This window comes from Pleurodeles waltl, chromosome 4_1 (genome assembly GCF_031143425.1).
Source record: "Pleurodeles waltl isolate 20211129_DDA chromosome 4_1, aPleWal1.hap1.20221129, whole genome shotgun sequence".
In the NCBI taxonomy this organism is placed as follows: domain Eukaryota; kingdom Metazoa; phylum Chordata; class Amphibia; order Caudata; family Salamandridae; genus Pleurodeles; species Pleurodeles waltl.
In genome coordinates this window covers 394596410-394619538 of record NC_090442.1, presented here as the reverse complement: position 1 = coordinate 394619538, position 23129 = coordinate 394596410, and the positions used below count along the sequence as shown (strand labels likewise).

The window sequence follows — 23129 nt, the reverse complement described above, 5'->3', positions numbered from 1 at the left end:
AAAACTTCCTTATTCTACATAGCAGTCCAAAACTCATAAACACGTCCCTACTACTGAACTAACCTGTAGTGCAAAAGACAGGCAATCTTCAAGCTTGATGCACAATTGTTTTTACTGAGTTTGCCTGTCTCCCAGGAGGGGGAGCATCAGCAAGCCAGAAGGTCTGCTATGTCTCAGGGGCTTCCATGGCAAAGAAAAGGAGCATTTGAGCTGGTGAGTGAGCCGCTTGAAAAATTCTGACAGATGTATTCTGATCCTTTCCCCTGGGAAAATCCTTTCCCCTGGGAAACGCAATCCCTATCCCAGAAGAAAATTAACTGGGTGTCATCAGCATATGAAATTATGACATATGACAGTAATACTAAAACCATAACATTCAGTGCTTGGCTGTCAATAGTAACTTACTCCTATTACATTCACATAAGATGTATCTTCTACAAGGTTGCTTATCACCAGTACTGTACAGCCAATAACCTATCTGTTAGAAATGGGGTTTTTGGTTGGCAGTCAGGTTGCCCTCTGTACAAGCAAGAACCCTCACTCTAGTCAGGGTAAGTCACACACAATCCAAAATCAGCCTGTGCTCACCCTCCGGTAGCTTGGCACGAGCAGTCAGGCTTAACTTAGAAGGCAATGTGTAAAGCATTTGTGCAATAAATCATACAACACCATAGCATAACACCACAAAAATACACCACACAGTGTTTAGAAAAATATATAATATTTATCTGGGTATCTTCAGGTCAAAACGATCAAAGTTGCAATATGAATTTGTAAAGATATCACTGAAAAGTGATATAAAGTGTCTGAAGTCATTAGAAAGTAAATAGAGTCTCTTTCAAACACAAAGTACCTGGTTTCTGGTGGAAAATCTCCTCAGAGGGCCACAAAGGAAGAGATGCGTGGAAAAAGGGTGTGTGCGTCGATTTCTCCCCAGCACACACGGACTTGCGTCGTTATTTTCCACGCGGGGAAGTCGAGCGTTGTTTTCCGGCTCGCGGACAGTCTCTTTCTGTGGGTCGCGGGGATTACCAGATGTCCCGGGTCTGTGCGTGGATTTTCCTGCTTGTTTTCCGGCTGCGCGTCGTTCTGCGGTCTGTGCGTCGAAGTTTCGATCTCACGGCAGGCGTCGCGTCGATTTCTCCGGCGGAGTCGGGCGGCGTTGTCCTTGCGAGGCCGTGCGTCAAAGTTTTGATCTCACGGCAGGTGTCGCGTCGATTTCTCCTGGAAAGTCGGGCGGCGTTGTCCTTGCGAGGCCGGGCGTCAAAGTTTCGATCTCACGGCAGGCGTTGCGTCGATTTCTCCTGCGGAGTCGGGCGGCGTTGTCCTTGCGAGGCCGTGCGTCAAAGTTTTGATCTCACGGCAGGCGTCGCGTCGATTTCTCCTGCGGAGTCGGGCGGCGTTGTCCTTGCGAGGCCGTGCGTCAAAGTTTTGATCTCACGGCAGGCGTCGCGTCGATTTCTCCCAGGAAGTCGGGCGGCGTTGTCCTTGCGAGGCCGTGCGTCAAAGTTTCGGTCGTCCCGAAGACGTCGCGTTGATCAGCGTCGGTGTGCGGCGTTTTTCTTGCCGCTGAACAAGCTGTGCGTCGAAAAGTTCGGCGCACGGAGCGTCCAAGAGGAAGAGAGAAGTCTTTTTGGTCCTGAGACTTCAGGAAACAGGAGGCAAGCTCTATCCAAGCCCTTGGAGAACACTTTTACAGCCAGACAAGAGTTCAGCAAGGCAGCAGGCCAACAGCAAGGCAGCAGTCCTTTGTAGAAAAGCAGGCAGGTGAGCCCTTTGAGCAGCCAGGCAGTTCTTCTTGGCAGGATGTAGTTTCTGATTCAGGTTTCTTCTCCAGCAAGTGTCTGATGAGGTAGGGCAGAGGCCCTGTTTTATACTAAGTTGTGCCTTTGAAGTGGGGGTGACTTCAAAGAGTCTCTAAGAAATGCACCAAGCCCCCTTTCAGTTCAATCCTGTCTGCCAGAGTCCCAGTAGGGGGTGTGGCAGTCCTTTGTGTGAGGGCAGGCCCTCCACCCTCCCAGCCCAGGAAGACCCATTCAAAATGCAGATGTATGCAAGTGAGGCTGAGTACCCTGTGTTTGGGGTGTGTCTGAGTGAATGCACAATGAGCTGTCACTAAACCTAGCCAGACGTGGATTGAAGGGCACAACAAGATTTTAGTGCAAAGAAATGCTCACTCTCTAAAAGTGGCATTTCTAGAATAGTAAATCCGACTTCACCAGTCAGCAGGATTTTGTATTACCATTCTGGCCATACTAAATATGACCTTCATGCTCCTTTCAGATCAGCAGCTGCCACTTCAACAGTGTATGAGGGCAGCCCCAATGTTAGCCTATGAAAGGAGCAGGCCTCACAGTAGTGAAAAAACTAATTTAGGAGTTTTACACTACCAGGACATATAACTACACAGGTACATGTCCTGCCTTTTACCTACACAGCACCCTGCTCTAGGGGTTACCTAGGGCACACATTAGGGATGACTTATATGTAGTAAAAGGGGAGTTCTAGGCTTGGCAAGTACTTTTAAATGCCAAGTCGAAGTGGCAGTGAAACTGCACACACAGGCCTTGCCATGGCAGGCCTGAGACAGGGTTAAGGGGCTACTGAGGTGGGTGGCACAACCAGTGCTGCAGGCCCACTAGTAGCATTTAATCTACCTGCCCTAGGCACATGTAGTGCACTCTACCAGGGACTTACAAGTAAATTAAATAGTCAATCATGGATAAACCAATCAGTAGTACAATTTACCCAGAGAGCATATGCACTTTAGCACTGGTTAGCAGTAGTAAAGTGCCCAGAGGTCAAAAGCCAACAACAACAGGTCAGAAAAAATAGGAGGAAGGAGGCAAAAAGTTTGGGGATGTCCCTGTCAAAAAGCCAGGTCCAACACTATCCATCAGCAAATGAACAGCTATGGTATATCTAAAGGGATTTGTCACACACTGCTGCTTAGTTGGAGGACTTGATTCTAGTCCAACCCTGCAGGTCACAAATATCCATCCACTGTGGCTACTTCCTTGTATCTCACAATGTCACTCAGATATAGATTGATAGTAACAATGCCTTCCCTGCAGATCTCTCCACCTCTCTCGCCCTCTAACAGTGCCAGCTCAGGCCACAACTATGCACAAAATATCTGATTGGACAACCCAGTGTAGTAACCAGCAAGCCAGACTGTAATGATAAGAAATACCATAAAGAGAACCTGCAGAGCTGTTGAAAGCTCCCAACATACTGCAAAACCATATACTGTGCATCTGTTTGTGTCACACTTCATCGTCCACTACACTGCAATGCGCTGAATCCCATAACATGATAACTGCACCTCAGTAGTCATCGCGTGTCATAGAAACACTTCCCACATAGGAACACAAAACAAAGACAACACCCTTCCATCCAAACACCCAATATAGCGCAGCTTGCCGCTCCACATGGGGGTAGTAAGCGCTATGCAATTACCATACAATACTTATCATTTGTGCATCACCAAGATTTGTTCTGCTCCTATTACAATCTTTGTTTCCAACACACTTCAAAATTACAAAAGAAAATGTGCTTCATGTGTGCTTTCATAATTGCTGAGATAGTTTGAAATAGTTGTACATTTAATTTCCAACACTTTAAATGTTGTTGTGTAGTAGAAAACAGTATTGTTTTCACGCTCCCGGTTCCCCAGCGATATTGTCACATAGTTCACTTCACAGTTCTCTCACTTTGCAGTCAGAAAAAGAAAAATAAGCACCAATCAGATGTTAAAAGAACACGCAGCAATTTGTCAGAAGACATAGTCCGACATTGAACATGTAGCAAATGTGATAAGATATGAACAACATTTAAAGGCTTTTTAATTGCTCATTCACCTTATGAGCTCCCGGTTATTTTGTGGTTTTTGCAGCACCCCGACTTGTATTTAGAGTAACTGAATGCATTCAAATTTGAATGCAAGTTTTTTTTTTTTTTTTTTTTTTTGGAGCTAAACAGAGTTCTTCATATATGCTGTGCCAGCTGCCTGTGTCATTTGGGGGAAGCCAAAGAATAATATGGGCTGGCCTGGCCCTAAAATGCCTTCCTGGATGGCTACGGCCCTGCCTTGCTTTTGCTCGTGCCTTTTTTCTGCAGAACTCCAGCAATTCCTGGGCCTCCACTTAAAGAAGAAGGCAGCTATATGTGTCGCAGCTCCTACTGGAGTCAGTGGCTAGTGGATGGTGAGTCAGCTCTTTTGGGGTTATCTCTCCATTTGGCACATGTATCCCTGGTATGTCTTCCAGAGAGGACAGGTGAAGATGCAATCACTCACTTTGAATATCCAGGATGCACACATCAAGGTCCACCCCTGGTGCCTTAGTTGCCGTTACAAACCTAGGTCCAGTGTGATGTCATGGCACTGTTCCCATAACAAACGCATCAGGACTGATCACCAAATGGTCCACTGGTGAGGCACAGCAGTTTGTGGGCCAGTTGTCCATCGGTACAATGGAATTACTTTGCGGGGTGGCTGAAACAAGTGCACCTCTATCAAGAGTTCACTGACTTCAATTTTGTCACACCCCTGCCCTGCATATAGATATTGATTACAACAGGTGATACAAAGATATCCTGGCGAATTCACCAATGGAATCAGAAATGTACAACCATGTAACATGCCAGTGAAGGTTCCTGTTAAACAGAATTTAAACTGTTCAAATACTTGGTGAATAAACGTGCAGTAGTGTTTAGGTGGGACAATATAATATTTTATTTTATATATTTTGGGACTATTTCAGTTTAGAAATGTATTATATACTTTGTCATGACTTCACATCACAGTGAATTAACAGTAAAGTTGTTTGTTGTTAGGGTTCATAGATTTATACATGGTATTACTTGTTTAGGGCTTGTGACCGGTTTATTTACTTTTCATGGTCAGTGTGTAGTTGCTGATAAGGCAAGAAACTAAAGGTGATTCTGTGAACCTATTTAACTGAACAAATGCCTCTTTAAATGCCGATCTGGATCCTTAAATTGTTGCCTTGCATCTATAATGTAGACGTACGCCCCTGGGGTCCCACTGGTGAGGTAGTGTTGCTGGCGTATCAAAGTAATGAAAGACATTTAAACCCTTTCTATGGTACAGGGACAGTAAAGGGCTCTCAGAGTAGCTGATAAGCGAACAAAATTCGGCAACCCCATGAGTGTCCTGAGAGCGAGATTCTGAACTTATTGAAGCATCCTCAATAGGTAGGTGGGAAGCCCAAGCAGCTTGGTCAGTAAGATTGGGGAGTGTGCGCTTCAGATTTTCTGGCAATCACGTTGGCATATAATGTTAAAATACACAATACAACACGCAGGGTGCATGAGGGGTTTAGGAAGAAGTGGCAAGGGAATGCAATGTGGATTGGTAGAAATATTGAGAAAGAAAAAACAACATTAAAAAAAAAATCTAAACTTTCGAGAACTTCAAAACAGAGAGGAAGAGAGTGTGTGTGATTTTGACAGTGTGTGCATGCAAACATCCCAGGTGAGACAAGAAGCACATGTAACCAACTAGTCATCAGAAAATATATTTATTAGGGGGGGGTGTAAGGCCCCAACACTCCCCCATCCCCATCTCCCGGAGCTATGTTCCAGAGCTCAAGGAAAATGTGTTTCAGTTTTCTAGTCTGGTGTGAATGCAAGAGGCAACCACATAGGCATGGCCTTCTTTCAGGAGAACAGAAACAACCTTCTAGAGCTTGTGAAAAAGGAAGTGACATGATGATGCCTCTTCAGGAGGTCTGCTGGTTAATCATTTTGACTACATTTCCAAAACATGAGCCATGTTAGATAGTGGTCCTGTGCAACTTGTCACAAGGCCATGCCACGCCATGACAGTGTTGTGAAAAATAACCAGCGTCTTCATCTATGGAAGGTGTGCTCAGTCTTTTGCTTGGTGGCTGCCAATCATACCTTCATCCTCAGCGGAGATACTGAAGCCTACTTGTCCAACCTGCGAATGAGCTGTGTATCCTCTGCCTCGGGTGCAGGATGAGGCAGGGATATGGCAGAGCTTTATGGTCCTTTGTGTTTAGATACCTTCTAGTAGACTGACTAAAAGAAAGCACAGGAAATTAAATGGTTTTGTACCTAGTGTGTCTCATCTAGGAAAGGCGTTCACCAGCTAGCTGCAAAGCTCTTGAGGAAAGGAGGAAGTAGGCACCTGGGAAGGGGGAATTAATGAAGATAAGGGCACAATTGTCCACTTCCTTTATTATCCATTTAAAAATTAACTTAAGGTTTAGAATAGGAAATCTGAACCGAATTTTCTACAGCATCCATCGGAAGCATGAAATGCTTTTTAATAAAAACACACGTTTTCACTCATTTTGATTAGTTTTTATGTAAATAATTAGCGGCGTCTTTGTTAACCTAACAATTCCACTAAACCTCCGGGCAACTTTAATCAAAATTCAATTTTTCAGAGATCTTAAATAACCGCTTGGGGTGATTTTGTATGTCTAGACTCTTGAAAGCAAAGAAGTGATGTTTTTTTTTTTTTTTTAAATCTTTGTGGTTTAAAATTGTCACTTTAATTGCATTTTAATGACATTCATTTTATGTGTTCACCCATTTATAGTTTAGGCCACATAATAATTTAATTTGTTTCACCTCCGAATGAAACGTGGTGGAAACTGTGAAGATTCGTGTTATTGCTGCATTCCTTAGTGTTTGTGAATGTGAGAATGTTAATGTTGACTAACTGTTCATAAAGTTAGTAGAGTGTTAATCTCAGATGAACATGAGGGTGTAAAATACAGTGTTATTTTACTATTGCACCTGAATGTATAAGAGTTATCTAGGGTTTTTTGATTGGTTGAAAAGTTCAACATTTGAACATAATGGATTTACATATGTCACTCCATGAAAACACACAATATCTGTAGAATAATTTCTAAGAAAACAAACTATGTCTGTATAATAACTTAAGGTGAGATAATGTATATACGAAAGCTCCTTAACGAGTTAGGTATATGGCATTTACACCAAGGCACAAATTAATCCCTGAGGCGGGTTTGTATTCTCAATATTCATTCAAGCGATTGTATCAGCTGAGTTGTAGCAATATAAAAAGCGAGTCTTGGAAATCTGTATCTAAATTGAATACATATCAGTAAATCTCTAATGGTCCATAGTAAAAGCAGATGCTGCAGCTTGAAAAGAGAGGTGCCAAGTGGTTACTCATAAAACACCTTCCCTCCAGCTCCCCTGCGTTATAGAAGGGAACATGCACACACCCATGCATGAAACCTTGCGCTCATTTGGGTGCAGAGTGCTTGGGAAGTCACAATGTGGGCTTTTTTTGTGTCTTGAGCAGGGGCTAGACATTCCTGATCTGCGAGAAAGTTCCTTTAATGCACAAAGTGTCTAGTGTCTCACATCCCAATAAAAAGGGACACAGGGGGTGGGACTTGCTCAGAGTTGCTGAGTGCCGGAGATTTGTCTTCGTTTCACAGCCGAGACCTATTTGAGTGTGGTATTTGCATCAGCAGTGGTACGCTGTACATCTTTCTGTTTTGGAATTGTTGATTCTCTTACATACATCACCGGAACTACATTGGAAATTCTAGCCTATAAAATAGACCAAATTCACGAAATTTGGCGAGCTTTGCAATGACTCCAACTTGCTAACTTTGCGTTTTGTTATCAAAATCATTTTCAGTACTCTTTTTATAAGCAACTGAATGAACAGAAGAAGTCGGAGAAATTCTTCAAAGTCCTTTATGACCGAATGAAGGCAGCACAGCAAGAGATACGAGCCACTGTCACAGTGAATACTATTGACCTTGGGAGTAAGAAGAAGGACGATGACAATGACTTGAGCACGCCTGTGCCTAAAAAAAGAGGTAATTGGTAGGAAAGATTTTATTTTTCGATTTATTGGGAGGGTGACTAAATGTAAGTGCATGGGTGTAAGTGTTATCAGCTGCTCAGGACCGAGTCTGATAGCCCTCCCATCTGTATTGATTATAGATTTTATTTCATCTTGATGGCTGCCAGGGAACACACGTAGAAGGACTCTTGACTAGGTACTTCAGTTGTCCCATCCCCATGTTAAATGACCATTAAGATTGTTTAAAAATGCTCCAAACATATCATTTGATATGTAAAATAGCAATACAATGATGACACAAATGATTGAAACAGCTACTTTCAAGGTTCTTTCTGAAGCATGAGAAAACGTGCCGCAAATATAAGATGATACGCTTTTGTGTGTGTGAACTAGTGCTGTGATTGCAAGGTGGTTAAATGCTCTGATGGTTTTGGTATCCTGGTGCCCTACGTTTTTGTTGATAAGGATCAGCTTTGGACCTGGAGTCTTACCTGTTTAATTCAGAGAACAGCTGTGGGAACTTTGGGCCTGGAATGGATGCAGGCTTATCTTGGGCCAAGTGAATCTAGTTGACACATTCAGTAGCATGAACCTGCTTGATCATTCAGTACTAGACTAAGAACATGTGTTCTGTTTCTTCAGCTTTGGGGAGAAGAGTGTGATTCAAGCAGCTCCTCTATACAAGCCCTGCTTGTGTTGGGTGCTGACGTGTAGGGGGCATGCAGTGGTCTGTGGACTGGAAGAGTGCCTGCCTGCCCCACAGCAACAAAAACAATTGAGTGGTGTATTCCATGATATGCTCTCAATCCATTGTTGCCTAGCAGACTAAGGGATGTCTTTGAGCTGGCAAGAAAGAAATTCACTCTTGGAGAAAAACACCACTAATGCAGGATCAAACTTGTCAGAGAGAGGAGCTCCTCAGTGGACCTCGTCCCCAGAAAAGAGAGCATCCCCTACCAAACAACGCTCTTGGAACATTGCAACAGATTTAAGTCATGAGACTAGACATAATTCTGACAATGGCACAACTGGGACGTTTTGAGTGCAGGTGAGAGGGGGGTGAAACTTTAAAGAAAGCAAAGGGAGATGGCACTAAATGTTAGCAACATAGTTTATCATTTGAGTAGTTGCAATGTAAGAAATCGGGGGGTCCTGAAAGATATGGAAACGTGGTAGAATGTGAAACCTCTTGTTCAATATGTTATATGCCTCTTGCTGAGACATGAATGCTACATGAATGTGGCTATAGGTAGAGCACATTGTGTTGTGAACACTTATTTCCTTGAAAATGTGTAGATTTGTGAAAAGATGAGAGGGAAAGATGCCATTGAATCCAAATATGCCATAAAGAACCTCGTTCAGTATTGCTATTGTATTTTAGAATCAGCATACTTAGAATAATTACACTGAGAGACTGTGATCGGGGAGGATAACTGTCCCTATTGTTTCTCCTATATCGAGGCTGCATCATTGGGCTGGAGAACATGATTTCGAGATTTTCAAACGCCTGGTGTTCACCTCGACGATTTTTGAGCTGAGATCTGCCTTTTCTACAGTGACAAGGACATTTATGTTAATGCAATTGAAGAGTTAAATAGTTTGAACATGGGCTGTCTAGCGTAGTGTGAAAAAATAACACATTTTGAGTCATTATGGGTAAAAGTGTACACTGTGTTAATTGTGTTGAGTTGGAGTTTGAGCTGTGTGGAAATAGGTGGCTAGATCTCAGCTAGAACTGAGTCTATAAAAATGGACGGGCTGAGGAGAAGGGGTGTAGAAGGTTAAAGGAGAAGTAGCAATCTGGAGTGTATTGTTTGTTAAACGAAGGAGGGTATTAGACCGGGTCTCCTGAACTTCACAGAAGTAAACTCTCCCACCAAGGTGTTATGCTTTTAAAAAGGAAATTGCATACTGCATCTTGCAAGAAGGCAAAATGAGACCTGCTATACCCATTTTACCCCCACTATAGGAGGCTTGTTCACACAAGGTATTCTGAGTGCGCCACAAATGGGCTTAGGTTTTCCAAACACATCTCCATGCATCTATGAATCCCTAGTGAGTCACCCACTTCATGAACCCTTGCGCCATCTTTACAACCATTGTATTAGCTGATGGTAGATAGGAACACTCAAGATCCACTTAGAATATGCAGTTGCAGACCTTGCCTCTCCTGTCCCCCTAATATCGTGGGAGCATTTAGCCAATCAGCAGACTTTGGTGGTAAGCTATTGAAGAGGACTAATTGGAACACATTAGGATCATGCATGATAACTAGTATGATGCCAGTCCCATTTAATTTGCCATGTATGAGAACATATTGGCTCTCCCTGTCTCCTTGGCAACAAAGGGCACCCTGATCTAAAACAAACAAGTGAGCCAGTAGTGTATAACTGCCCTCTCCAGCTTCATTGCAATCTCATGGTCTCCTATTCTGTGAGACCAAGAGATCGCAGAGAGAAGTGTCTCCTATAGAAGAACTACCTGGATCTACCTGTGTTTTAAGTATGCATGCATTTTAAATCTTTTACTCACCAAGTGCATTCCTCAAACATAGTGATATCTGTGTGTGATATTCAAAGGAAGGTCACAAGGGAACATATCCAGAAATGTCTTCGTCCCCATCTTTCTTCCTTGCACATAATTTGCTAGGAGTACATTCTATTTATGGATTATTGATCTTACTGTTGGGGTTTATTTAGCCCAAAACCCTAGCTATGTCACTGGTCATCCTCCATTCTGAGTGCTGTCTTGGGATCTGCGTCCTTACATGGAGATAGTTGAGTATTTGAGCCAGTTTCTGCAGATCCCATAGTCTTCCATAGTTTTTACTTTCTTGGGTACGCTGACTGCCTCAGTTGCTGCCACCCTCTGTGCCCCTTCTTGCTTCTTCAATGAACTCTTGATCCCATACATCTGGATTGTCTTAATCTTCTCTTTGACGATTATTAAAAACTCCAAGCCCCATCATCCTTCCCTGCCATGTTTTGTATTAGATGGTTCATCATTACTTTTAGCTTGGCAAGGCACAGTACCATGCACTGAATTCTACTTCTCTCAGGTATTTCCTGGCCATCACAAAGGGTGCCCATTTTTGCTGGACTTCTGCATAATAATCTTGGAAAGGTAACAGTGCCCGTGGCTGTAGCCTTCTGCACTATTGTGTCCAAGTCTCGGTAATGGAGTAGTAGGGAAAGCCTCGCCTAGGAACCAAGCCTGGAGGCGGACACCTCACTGGGGCTCTGAGCTATGTCAAGTGCAAAAAATGTGGAAATCGCCCCAGTGGTCACCTTGTTTTTCAGCAGTGTCCATCGCTGAGCATACCTCTCCTGTAGCTTTCTTTTATCTGCTAGTTTTAATTGATAGCCATGTAGAAATCCCATATTGACTACCATCTTGAGTTCCAGGGCCTCCCTGGTGGTAGAAATGGCTTCCAACCTCCTGTCTAGTTTGCCTGGTAGTAGGTGATATTTCTGGTCATCTCAAAATCTAAAATCAAGCGGAAAACAGCAGTGCTTACATCTACACATAACACAACACTGATACATTGCCACTTGGACCCTGCCAGAGACCTAACACTGATGATATGCACAATCCTTCACATTGATTATATACTTATTGATGCTGGACCTAACCTCTCCTTATCGCCTTTGAGCAATACTGATTGTATAAAGTAATGTCTCCTGATTCCTTATTGTCAGTGATGCTTATCTGTTGTGATTCTCACCCAGAACTGTGCTACTTTTGTAGATTATTGTTTTTTTAATAGTTGCCATTTAACGAAATTATGTACGAGAACATTAATTGTACACATACTAGCATTTGAAAACACCAGAGTATTTTTGTCAAGTCGCTGCAACGGCCACACGCTTGAGCACTAAGGGCCTAAATTTAGATATTGGCAGTTGGGTTACTCCGTCAAAACGGTGATGGATATTCCACCCATCGGAATCTAAATTCCATAGGCTATAATGGTATTTAGATTTCGGCTGATGGGATATGTGTCACCATTGTGATGGAGTAACCCATCCGCCAATATCTAAATCTGCCCCTGTTCTAGGTGCTACAAGCAGTGATGAGTCATTGAAGTGGCATCGAGGCCCAGAGGTGTTGAGGGTTTAGCCTGCCCTGCACCAGCTGCAGTGATTACCAGCCCGCCACCCACCTCTTTTTATGTTTACTGCTGCGGGCCCTGGCTTGGGTTTACACTTCCTGTATATGTGGGGTCGAGGTGTGGTCTCTTAGGCGGGATGTGACACACTCGCAAACAGAGCTAGCCCAGTGCAGAATCATCAGCCATTTAGAGAGGTAGCGTCTATGTGCGGGCAAGCTGCTGACTGCGTGCTGAGCTTTTTTATAATTGGTTATCTAGATTCAAAGCAGCTCATTTAAACATGTGGATGCACAGAGTTGAAGCATTGCCGGCTGCCCAGCCTGTGCTGCTCTTGCTCCAGAATGTGACTGCTAGCTGGTCACTCTTGCAGCTCTCTGCCTGGTTTGTTTTCTTATGCTCATGGTCCTCTGTTTTGCTTCACTACAGACCAAGAGGAAATACTCAAACACTGAAAGGAATTTAGGAAATACAACACTCTTAGTCTGAGAATTGCATTTATTAATGCACTCTGCAAGGTCCAGAGAAGGTTAAAAGTGTACAACCAAAAGTGCGCATTCAAAAATAATCACAGCAATGAAATCATAATCCTGAAAACATCCACTTCATTCTATAAACAGCAATTATGTAGATATATATATGTATATATTCATGCACAATGCAAAGCAGAAAATAAAGTTAAAAAAATTCATCACCATGGGGCAAACTTGAATTCGCTTCATTTCTTTGTCAGCAACAGGTCGTGAACCCAGTCGACCGAGAAGAGAGAAAACTACCCTCCAGGGAAAACAGCAGGCACCAGCGTCCCAGTCCTGCCAGAGTTCAATCAACTTCCCAGTCAATTTGGTTTCAGTTTCTTATATACCTTAAACAAGCCAGAGAGGAGAATTCGAGAAAGCCCCTCCCATCATGTGAATTGATGTTCAAAATGCTGGCTACATCAGGTCAGTTTCGAAAGACACATTGAGAACTGGCCAAGATCCCAAGGCGCTCTCCCAAAACGAAACTGTTCCCTGCCATACCATAAACATCGTCCTAGTACATCCTTATTTCTCTGACTCCACCATATTATGTCCTAGCCCGGGATGAGAAAGAGGACGCAGAGTGAAAACATGAGCGAAAAACACATTGCATAAAATGTGCACAGAAAAATATCTGCATGGTGTTTAAAGCTAAGTTACGTACAAAATGGAGTCTGTAATCAAAATGGAGCTGGTGATCACCAATGCAAGGGTGTGAGGCTAGGCAAAGTACAGAGTGGAGTCAGTGGTCAAGATGGAGCAGTGATTAAATACAGAAATCATTACATCCTCACATCCTGCAACCACTCTTAATGGCATGAATTGGAAGAAAGGTTGTCTGGATGCTGCTCGACGATGAGCACCTGTCTCCTCAGCAAAAAGTTCTCTCCTCTTTCTTAATAAAAATATCCATGCTGTGACAATGTGCTGTATAAACCAAACTCACCCCCCCCCCCCCTGTTTCAATAGGATCGAGATCGGAGAAAGGAGCCTGGATGCTTTTGACTGATCTGTACCTATCCCTCCTTCTCTTAGAGAGACCACTCTTTGACGAGCATCCATGCAGCTTGACTCTACTGAGCTTTTAACCTGCAGAGGTAGCTCTAAGCCTTGTTGTGGCTGACCACAGCATTCTCTTACAAGGACAGTTCTTATTATCCACCTGCCCATCTAGAGAGAGCTGCTGGTGCTGCATTGCCAAGCCTCCTTCCACCCAGTGCAGTGATGTCTTGCTCTCTGATTCCGAACCACCCAGTGGGGTAGGCTCTTAGTTCTGCTCTGTCCTGCCAGACTCTGAGCCATACAGTATGCCCAAGCATTGCTCTGCCTTTTCCTAGGAATGTCAAATTGCTGCACGTGTGCATTCTGCTCCTAATTACTCAATAATATGAGCATTGGACCAGTTGGTTCAGCTGAAGCAAAATAAAGCTACGACTTTGAGAATCCACTAATTTGTTACAATAAGGCGGAGGTGGCTCCTCCGCTAAGGTGGTTCAAGCAGAAGGGGAAGGAAAAATAAAATGATAATAACAAAGTGTTATTTTATTTTTCCTGGGAGCTGGGTTAGGGTGGTGCGGGGTGGGTTGGGATGGGGCGGGGCTGGATGACAGCAGGAGGGGGAGCTTAATGTGCGCAAGTATGTTTGGCCCGCCGTGTTCGGCCGGCCAAACAGACATGCGCTCGTTGCATTTCTCCACCTGGCTGTATTTAACAGCTGAGTGGAGAGGGTGCACAGGCCTTCACTCCCTCTAAGAGCACCGAAGCAGGGTTCTCACACCAGTCACAATGCTACTGTCATGCTGCTGACAGCAGCGTCGTGATTGGCTGGGAGTCGGTGGGCTGCCTGAAAGAGGACTTTGAAACAGATCGTTTAAAAAAGAAAAAAAAAATATTTATTTCCTCCCCCTTTCTCCCCGCCACCCCGTTCAGTGGCAGTCACCACTGCAATAAGGCCTCATCAGCTTGATCAGGAATGTAGCTGGCATCCCTGTTTATGGCACCTCGAGAAAGCCCTGGCGTTTTAGCCAATATCAGTTGGCGAGCTGGCCCTGGATGCCCATTTGTCCTAAGAAAAAAAGATATACTACAACACAGACTGTTGCCACCTTTGACATGTGAGCTTTTGACTGTAGGCTGGACACTCTATGCCCTTCTGTGGCACGGGCCTGTTGAGGTGGGTGCTAGAGAGGGGGTAACCTGGATTTAACATCAGGTAGTTTATTTTCATCCTACCTGCCCCCACATACAGATATATTGTCTGTATCTTAAAATGTGGATCTGAACATGTCTTCTGCCCATCATAGTGTTGAGAGGCAAAAAATTTCCACCATTTGAGCATTATTGGCGGAATTTCTTATTTTTATGGGAAGGCTAGACTTTTTTTTTATTATAATCCATGGTTTTAGTTCCATAATAGATCATGCCCCCTCTCCGCCTCCACAGATCTCCCTACTCCGCTGTGTTTGAATAATTATTATATGTCAATGAATGATCTAGAGGGAGTTGTTCCATTTTCTTCTTATATTTTGTGGACAGTGGGACTGTCTCACTAATTAGAAAGTGTGGAGTAGCTATGTTACCTCTTGTTTGAAAGGGCACATACCATGTATTTTTTTATGGGGTTAAGGAGTCCGCATACCATGTGGAGTGCAATGAGGAGTTCTCCTGACTGGTGGAGTAGCGGGGGCTTGCTGTGTAGTGAAGAGGCATAATTTGCATTGTTTGCTAAGGAAGTACATGAACTCCTCGGAGTGGCGAGGGCTACAGTTGTTTTTGTTTTGGTAGAGTGCAATCGTAGGTTTCATTTGGCTTGGGCAGGCATCTACACCTAGCTCCCTTTGCGAGTAACGCCTCACTTTTCCTATCTGTCAGTGTAGATATGTTCTTGTTTTGTCTGCGTTATTAAGGATATTAAATAGAGCATTCAATTTGAATGTGTTGTTTTAGAGTGGTAGCCACAGGTTAACCCCCAGTGCCTTAGCACCCCTCCACCCATCAACCCTTACACACACAAGGGCCTAGAGGCCTTTTATTACCATCCCATACGCAGGACTTGCTTAAGGTAGGGCTATGGCAGTGGTTCTGGAGCACAGCTGTGTGTGTAACCCGGGGCACAGTGATGTGCACCAAAACTGGATCTGTCGCTTATACTCAACCGATAGGCATGGGGAGCCATTTTGTTTGCTGTATTAGGGCCCGTGATACCTTAGCAGGACAGGTTTGTTCCAGTTGAAAAAGGTTTTGTCCACACCAGACCATATCTCGGACCTTATGTAACCACTTGCTGAGAGTGACTTGACCCTTTTCTCTGTGCTAGGAGTCATGGTCCTTTGTAAATGATAGGTTGGTTACACTAGTGTCGAAAAAAAATAATTTGACTAAATAATCCCCTTTATCCATTTTTAATATAACATTTGTATTGATTCAACAACACAGTGTTCTCGTGCATTTTGGGTCATTTTTCAATTTATTTCGAGATTCTGCCAGGTCCGCTGGGTCACCATTCCAAAGCAGGTGCCTCAAACAACACTTTAGTTGAGTCGTTCACGGTGCCAAGGAAATTTAGAACAAAAACATTCCGAAAGTTGCAGGAACAAATTCTTGCCGTGTGCGTGTCTTTTTTTGACAACCTCTGAAAGGTCTTAAGTTGTGCAAAAGTCTCTTAACATGATTATTCTGCAAAATACATCTTTTTTTTTTTTACACTACAGTAAGGGACCCCCAGCTGCATCTGAAAGAGGGAATGAAAGGGCAGCTAACAGAAGCAACTTCTGCAACATCCAAAGCCTACTGTGTGTATCGACGAGAGATCGACCCTGACATGGATGTTATGGCGGCGGGAGGTGATGGTGGAGGAACAGAGGAGAAGGCTGCAGAAGAAGCTGTGATTAGCCCCGCTATAGCAATCATGCAGCCAATCCTCCGGTTTCTGCAGCTCTTATGCGAGAACCACAACCGGGAGCTACAGGTATTTCTGGGATTATAACCTTGCAAATTTCTCTTGCCCAGTCTGATAAATCCCAACCAGATACCCTAACTATGACATTTCACTGGTCCGAGTCATGCAGGTATCTTCTTGTTACTACTGCATCTCAGGTAATGTTGAGGTTTCACCTTCACTCCCCATTGGGTGATTAATAGACAGTCCAAAACTGAAGGATAGATTTTTCCTCAGGAAATTTAGATTTCTTGATCAATGGACATTTTGGAAATTACCTTCCGATTTTGCTATTTTAGCAAATTATTCTCTGTTGTCATGGGATTTCTCTCTTTCCGCCCTTCCAGTCAGAAAAGAATAACACAGAATACTTAGAAATAAGAGGAATTACCAATTTAGGAACACTTCTGAGGGTAAGTGATGTACCAGTTTAGTGTATTGACAACGTAACCGAGTACTGTGTGGTATGTATGCAAAAAATGATGAACTGAGATGTGGCTCAGAGTAATTACCAGTGTCTGAGATTAATTTTAGTGTTCCATCCATCAATTTTTTTTATACTTCATTGCAACACAGTAAGTGGGATGGCTATGCTTAGACGTGGGTCCAGTGCACACTGTGCCACTGGAACTAAGTTATACCCGACTACTGAGCCATAATAAGGGCGTAGCTTGTTTTGGGGTTCTTGTGTTCCAGTTCATGGAGGACCTGCCCAGTCTGTTTAGGGTGGACTGCTCTTATTGGAGCGCGGGCAAGACAGATTTGCATATGTCTAGGTCCAAACTGAGGTGGTATGGTGTGCAAAATGATGGACTAGGACACAGCAACAAGTAATTACCAGTAGCTGACATTAATTTAGTCATTCTGTCCATCACCTTTTTAGATACTTCAAGGCATAACAGAGGGGCATGTTGGTCAGGACAGTCAGTGTCAGTGCAGTTCAATATTTCAGAGAAACTTCCCAGCCCACTTGCCATGTCAGTGCAAAAAAGAAAATACATTTATTGAGTACAGGCCTTTCCTATTATGCAGATTTTTACAAATTATTCTGCCAAAATGTGCAGCACCTCTGCTCAGATGTACAATAGCCATACAAGGAAGTAGTTACAATATTTGTGGTATATTTGTCATTTGCATGACGAGAGCGAAATGTGTAGTGTTCTTTCAGCTATAGTCATAAAGTGAAATCTGTACATTGCATTGCCCTATGTATCCGTGTGTTGTAAGGCCTTTTTGCTATGTCGCTTTTTGTGTAGCTATACTTTAAAAAAATGCTTTAATACTTTCCTGAAAATAGGCACAGTCCTTGTCTTGTCCTTCATCATCAGGTAAGTCCAAAACATAGTTGAGATATAGTAACATGAGAGGTCCAAAGGGGGCATCTGATAGAGACTTCTAGCTGCAGCTTTCTTACCTTTGAATTCCCTGGCGTCAGCTTCGAATCCGGAGTTTTTTGTGAACGGCGTCGTTCGGATCCACGTGCGTCGACCAGCTCCGCGTGCGTCGTCCGTGTCGTCGGAGTCGTCTATGACATCACGGTTGTCTATATAGACGCCGTCTCAGTGCGCGTACGTCAGTTCTTTTCCTTCAGCGCCGGTTAAAGCGCAGTTTTGGAAAGAGCAACTCTGCTTTGACGGTTTGTCGACGCTTTTTTGACTGTTTGGAGTCATGTCTTCGAGAAAGACAGGATTCAAGCCGTGTGGTGCGTTTCATCGCACCATGTCGGTGACGGATCCGCACCGAGTTTGTCTTTAGTGCGTGGACAAGGACCACGATTCCACCTCGTGCTCCGATTGTCGGGCCATGGCGCCGAAGGCCTTGAGGGAGAGATCCCTTAAGCTTCTTGCGGCCCGACATTCGTCTTTGGTCGGCGCGACTCCGCAAAGGTCACGGTCTCGCAGTAGGAGGAGGTTGCGGCACCGCTCCCGGAGCCCCAAGTCCTCTTCCTCGCATTCGAGGTCATCGGAAGGTAAGAGGCACAAGTAGAAGAAGAAGTCCAAGCAGACTTCATCTTCGCCACGCCCGTCGACCGACGAGGCGTCTAGGGAACGTCGACGTTCCGAGCGCGGTTCTGCGGAGCCGTCGCCAGGGTCGACTCCACGTCTTCCCCCCTTTCCGGGGACCGGATCGACCCCCGCTCAAATTAAAGAATTTTACGAGGCCATGCGTCTCGTCTTTGAGCGGGCTGTACCCTCGGGTGGGTCTTCTGGCCCCGCAGGGTCAGCAGGGGCCCCTTCGGATTCGATGCCGGCGGCTTCGGCCTCGGCGCCGTTGGGGACCTCAGGATCCGATAACGGATCTGGACCGGCGCCGGTATCACACAGTCGACCTCCTTCGGCGCCGGGTCCGACATCGACGATTCCGCCACCAGCGCCCACTGGTGGCAGCCCCATCCTTATTCCGGATGATCCGGAGCGACGTCGACTCCGACTTCGACAGAGCCGATTCGGCCCAGATCATTGTCTGAGCATTATTTGGAACAGCCATACGCAAGAGAGGAATGGGAGGGGTCTGAGGACCCTTTAGAATCAGGATTGCAGCAGGACTGGTATGTGGATCTAGGGGAGGCCAGTGGACTGGACACATCTCCAGATACTGGTATGCTCTCTCCTCCTAATGTGGCTACAGAGGAGGGGGCTTCTTTCGCTATGGTGGTGCGTAGGGCAGCTGAGGTCTTGGACCTAGATTTGCCTATGGTGCCAGTCAGGACGAATATCCTGACAGAAGTGCTTCAGCCGGGGGTGTCAACATCGGAACCGTTGTTGCCCTTCAATGAGGCTCTTACTGACGTCCTTCTGGGTATGTGGTCCAAACCCAGCACAGGGGCTCCTGTGAATAGGACGGTCTGCCGCCGCCATAGACCCGCTCCCAGCGACCCTAGTTTCCTGACACAACACCCCACTCCTGAGAGCTTGGTTGTCCAAGCCTTTACTTCACATGGTGCCTTCCCTTCCGCTCCCCCGGATAGGGAATCCAAGAGGCTGGATCAGCTTGGAAAGATGTTTTCTTCCTCCAGCCTGGCATTGAGGTCTGTAAACACCTCTTGCCTATTGGGCCGTTATTCCCATACTTTATGGGATACGGTGGCGCAAGTGCTGCCCCAGGTCCCGGAGGGCGTACGGGACACTCTCACCCAGGCTGTAAAGGATGGGAGAGATGCAACCAAGTTTACAATCCGGTGTGGCTTGGACACGACCGACTCGCTGGGCAGAGCGATTTCATCGTCAGTGGCCCTTCGTCGCCACGCCTGGCTATGTTCTACTGTTTTTTCAGGGGATGTCCAGTCCAGCTGATGGACATGCCCTTTGATGGCTCTCGCCTTTTTGGCGAAAAAGGCAGACTCCGCGCTTGAGAGGTTTAAGGATTCTCGAGCCACGGCCAGATCCTTGGGCCTTTCAACGCCGGCACGACAGCAGTCTGTCTTTCGCCCCTTCCAAGGCTTCGGGAGGGGCGTGGTGCCACGCCAGCCACAATTTAGCCACCGTCCTCAGGCTTCACAGCATCCCGGAAGAGGACGTGGTCGTGGTACCATTAGAGGAAGTTACGGCTCTTTTGGCCAAGGGAGCCATAGAAAGAGTCCCGATATCAGAAGTAGGCAGTGGTTGTTATTCCCGCTACTTTCTGATTCCCAAAAAGAAAAAAGGCCTTCGCCCTATTTTGGATTTAAGGGATGTCAATCTCTTCCTCAAGAAGGAGAAATTCAAGATGCTCACTCTTGCTCATGTTTTGTCTGCCCTAGACCAAGGAGACTGGATGGTAGCGTTGGATTTGCAGGATGCGTATTTCCATATTCCTATCCTGCCAAGCCACAGGCGTTACCTGCGGTTCAAGGTGGGCCACGAGCACTTTCAGTTTACTGTGCTCCCTTTCGGTCCCACCAGTGCCCCTCAGGTGTTCACAAAGGTGATGGCGGTGGTGGCAGCTCATTTGCACAGGTCATGGGATTTCAGTCTTCCCCTACCTGGATGATTGGCTGTTGAAGACTCCTACGCCCCAGGCTCTCGTCACCCACCTCCAGACGACGGCGGATCTCTTGCATTCGCTGGGGTTCACTATAAAGGTGCCGAAGTCACACCTGACTCCCTCTCAGAAGCTCTCTTTCATCGGAGCTGTTCTGGACACAGTGCAGTTTCGGGCTTATCCTCCCGATCAGCGGGTTCAGGATATTCAGGTTATGATTCCGATGTTTCGGCCTCTATCCTGGATCTCGGTGAGACAGACTCTGAGGCTGCTGGGACTCATGGCTTCCTGCATCCTGTTGGTCAAGCATGCCAGATGGCGCATGAGGGCTCTGCAGTGGGACCTGAAGTTCCAATGGGCACAGCATCAGGCAAATCTTACCGACATGGTTCAGATCTCGGAGAGGACTGCGGAAGATCTGCAGTGGTGGTTAGTGAACTGCGAGTGGGTCAAGGGCAGACCCCTCTCCCTTCCCCAACCAGATATAACGGTAGTGACAGATGCGTCACTTCTGGGATGGGGTGGCCATCTGGGGGAGGTGGAGATCAGAGGTCACTGGTCTCTGGCGGAATCCGGGCTCCACATCAACTTGTTGGAGCTTCGGGCGATCCGGCTAGCATTAAAAGTATTTCTTCCTGTTGTGAAAGGGAAGGTGGTGCAGGTGTTCACGGACAACACTACCGCAATGTGGTACTGCAACAAGCAGGGCGGTGTGGGGTCGTGGACCCTTTATCAAGAGGCTTTACGCCTCTGGACATGGCTGGAACAGCAGGGCATGACCCTGGTGGTTCAACACCTGGCAGGTTCACTGAATGCCAGAGCAGACGAACTCAGCCGAAAATACTTAGAGGATCACGAATGGTGTCTCCATCCGGAGGTGGCGCAAGGACTCTTTCAGCAGTGGGGAGAGCCTTGGTTAGATCTGTTCGCCTCCGCAGAGAACGCGCAATGTCAGCAGTTTTGCGCGTTGGAGTTTCCAAGGGGACTATCGCTAGGCAATGCTTTTTGTCGCGAGTGGAGTTCAGGCCTCCTGTACGCCTTTCCGCCTATACCACTTCTGCCCAGAGTTCTCAAGAAAATCAAGAACGACCGGGCCCAAGTAATCCTTGTGGCTCCGGATTGGGCACGAAGAGTTTGGTATCCAGAGCTTCTCAAAATGGGCATCGGTCCTCCAATCAGGCTGCCTCTTCGGGAGGATCTTCTGTCGCAGCAGCAGGGGAAGGTTCTCCACCCGAACCTGTCAACTCTGCGCCTTCATGCGTGGAGATTGAGCGGCGACAGTTGATGGTTTATGACCTCCCTCCCGAGGTCTGTGATGTCATTCTGGCAGCCAGGCGCCCCTCAACTAAGTCGATCTACGCCTGCCGTTGGAAACGTTTTGTTTCTTATTGTTCAGAGAGGTCTATTGATCCTCTTTCTTCTTCACTGTCTAACATCCTTTTGTTTATTTGTCTCTCGCCCAGCAGGGTTCCTCCTTTGGGACTCTCAAGGGCTATCTTGCAGCCTTATCGTCTTTTCTTCAGTTGCCTGATCAACCATCTCTGTTTAAATCACCTATAGTACAGAGGTTTTTGAAAGGGCTTGTACATCTGTTCCTGCCTGTGCCTTTCGTTATGCCCCAGTGGGATCTTAATCTGGTTCTTACCTTCCTTATGTAAGCCCCTTTCGAGCCCTTGCATAACTGTCCTCTCCGGCTGCTCACTATTAAGACAGCCTTTTTGGTGGCAATTACATCTGCCAGGAGAGTGAGTGAGCTGCAGGCTTTATCTTCTAAACCTTCTTATCTAATGATATATCCTGACAAGGTGGTGTTAAGAACTCGTGCCTCTTTTCTCCCCAAGGTGGTGACCCCTTTCCATCTGGGTCAAAATATCACCCTGCCCACCTTCTTTGCACCACCGCATCCCTCTAAGGAAGAGGAGCGTCTCCATCGACTGGACCCAAAAAGAGCGTTATCGTTCTACCTTGACCGCACTAAAGAGTTCCTGGTGGACGACCAACTCTTTGTGGGGTACGTTGGTGCAAAGAAGGGTCGGGCAGTACAGAAACGATCCATTTCGCCCTGGGTCGTTCTCTGTATAAAAATATGCTACGCTTTGGCGAAGAAGCAGCCTCCTGAGGGCTTGAGAGCTCACTCCACTAGGGGGAAAGCTGCTACCACTGCGTTAGCACGTGGCGTTACGGTGGTGGACATATGTCAGGCAGCAACGTGGGCTTCTTTACACATGTTTGCGAAGCACTACTGCCTGGATAGCCAGGTGAGAAGAGAGGGGCATTTTGCCCGTTCTGTCTTGCAGGACTTCCTAGTATAAAACAAAATAAAAAATCTCCTTCGGACCCACCACCATGGGTTATAGCTTGGGTATCTATTCTAAGGTAAGGAAGCTGCAGCTAGAAGTCTCTATCAGATGAACAAGTTACTTACCTTCGGTAACGAGGTATCTGGTAGAGACTCTATCTAGCTGCAGATTCCTTACACCCGCCCAAGCCTCCCCGCTCTGGGGAAATTTTTTCTCATGTGCATATATGTGTGTATATATATATATATATATATATATATATGTATATATATATATATATATGTGTGTTTCATTTTGGCAACTTTTGCCTTTCTTACAGGCATGAAAGTGTTTTTCTCCAAACAGTCAAAGAGGTTAAGAGTGTATTGGTTAGTTCATCCATGACTCTGTGCTTCTGGCGCGGGAAGTTGTAGAAAAGAACTGACGTACACGCGCCGAGACGTGTCTATATAGACAA

At 45.7% G+C, this 23129-nt stretch overlaps 1 protein-coding gene across 5 annotated transcripts in view; it reads left to right on the top strand.

Annotated features, from left to right (window-relative positions):
- ITPR2 (inositol 1,4,5-trisphosphate receptor type 2) overlaps positions 1 to 23129 on the top strand; it is a 1367642-nt gene that overhangs the window by 965556 nt on the left and 378957 nt on the right. For all 5 annotated transcript variants that reach the window (XM_069228605.1, XM_069228604.1, XM_069228603.1 and 2 more), the window contains 2 exons: positions 7676 to 7859; positions 16186 to 16442. In XM_069228605.1, coding sequence (XP_069084706.1) covers positions 7676 to 7859; positions 16186 to 16442 — 441 coding nt within the window. The remainder of the gene's footprint in view (positions 1 to 7675; positions 7860 to 16185; positions 16443 to 23129) is intronic.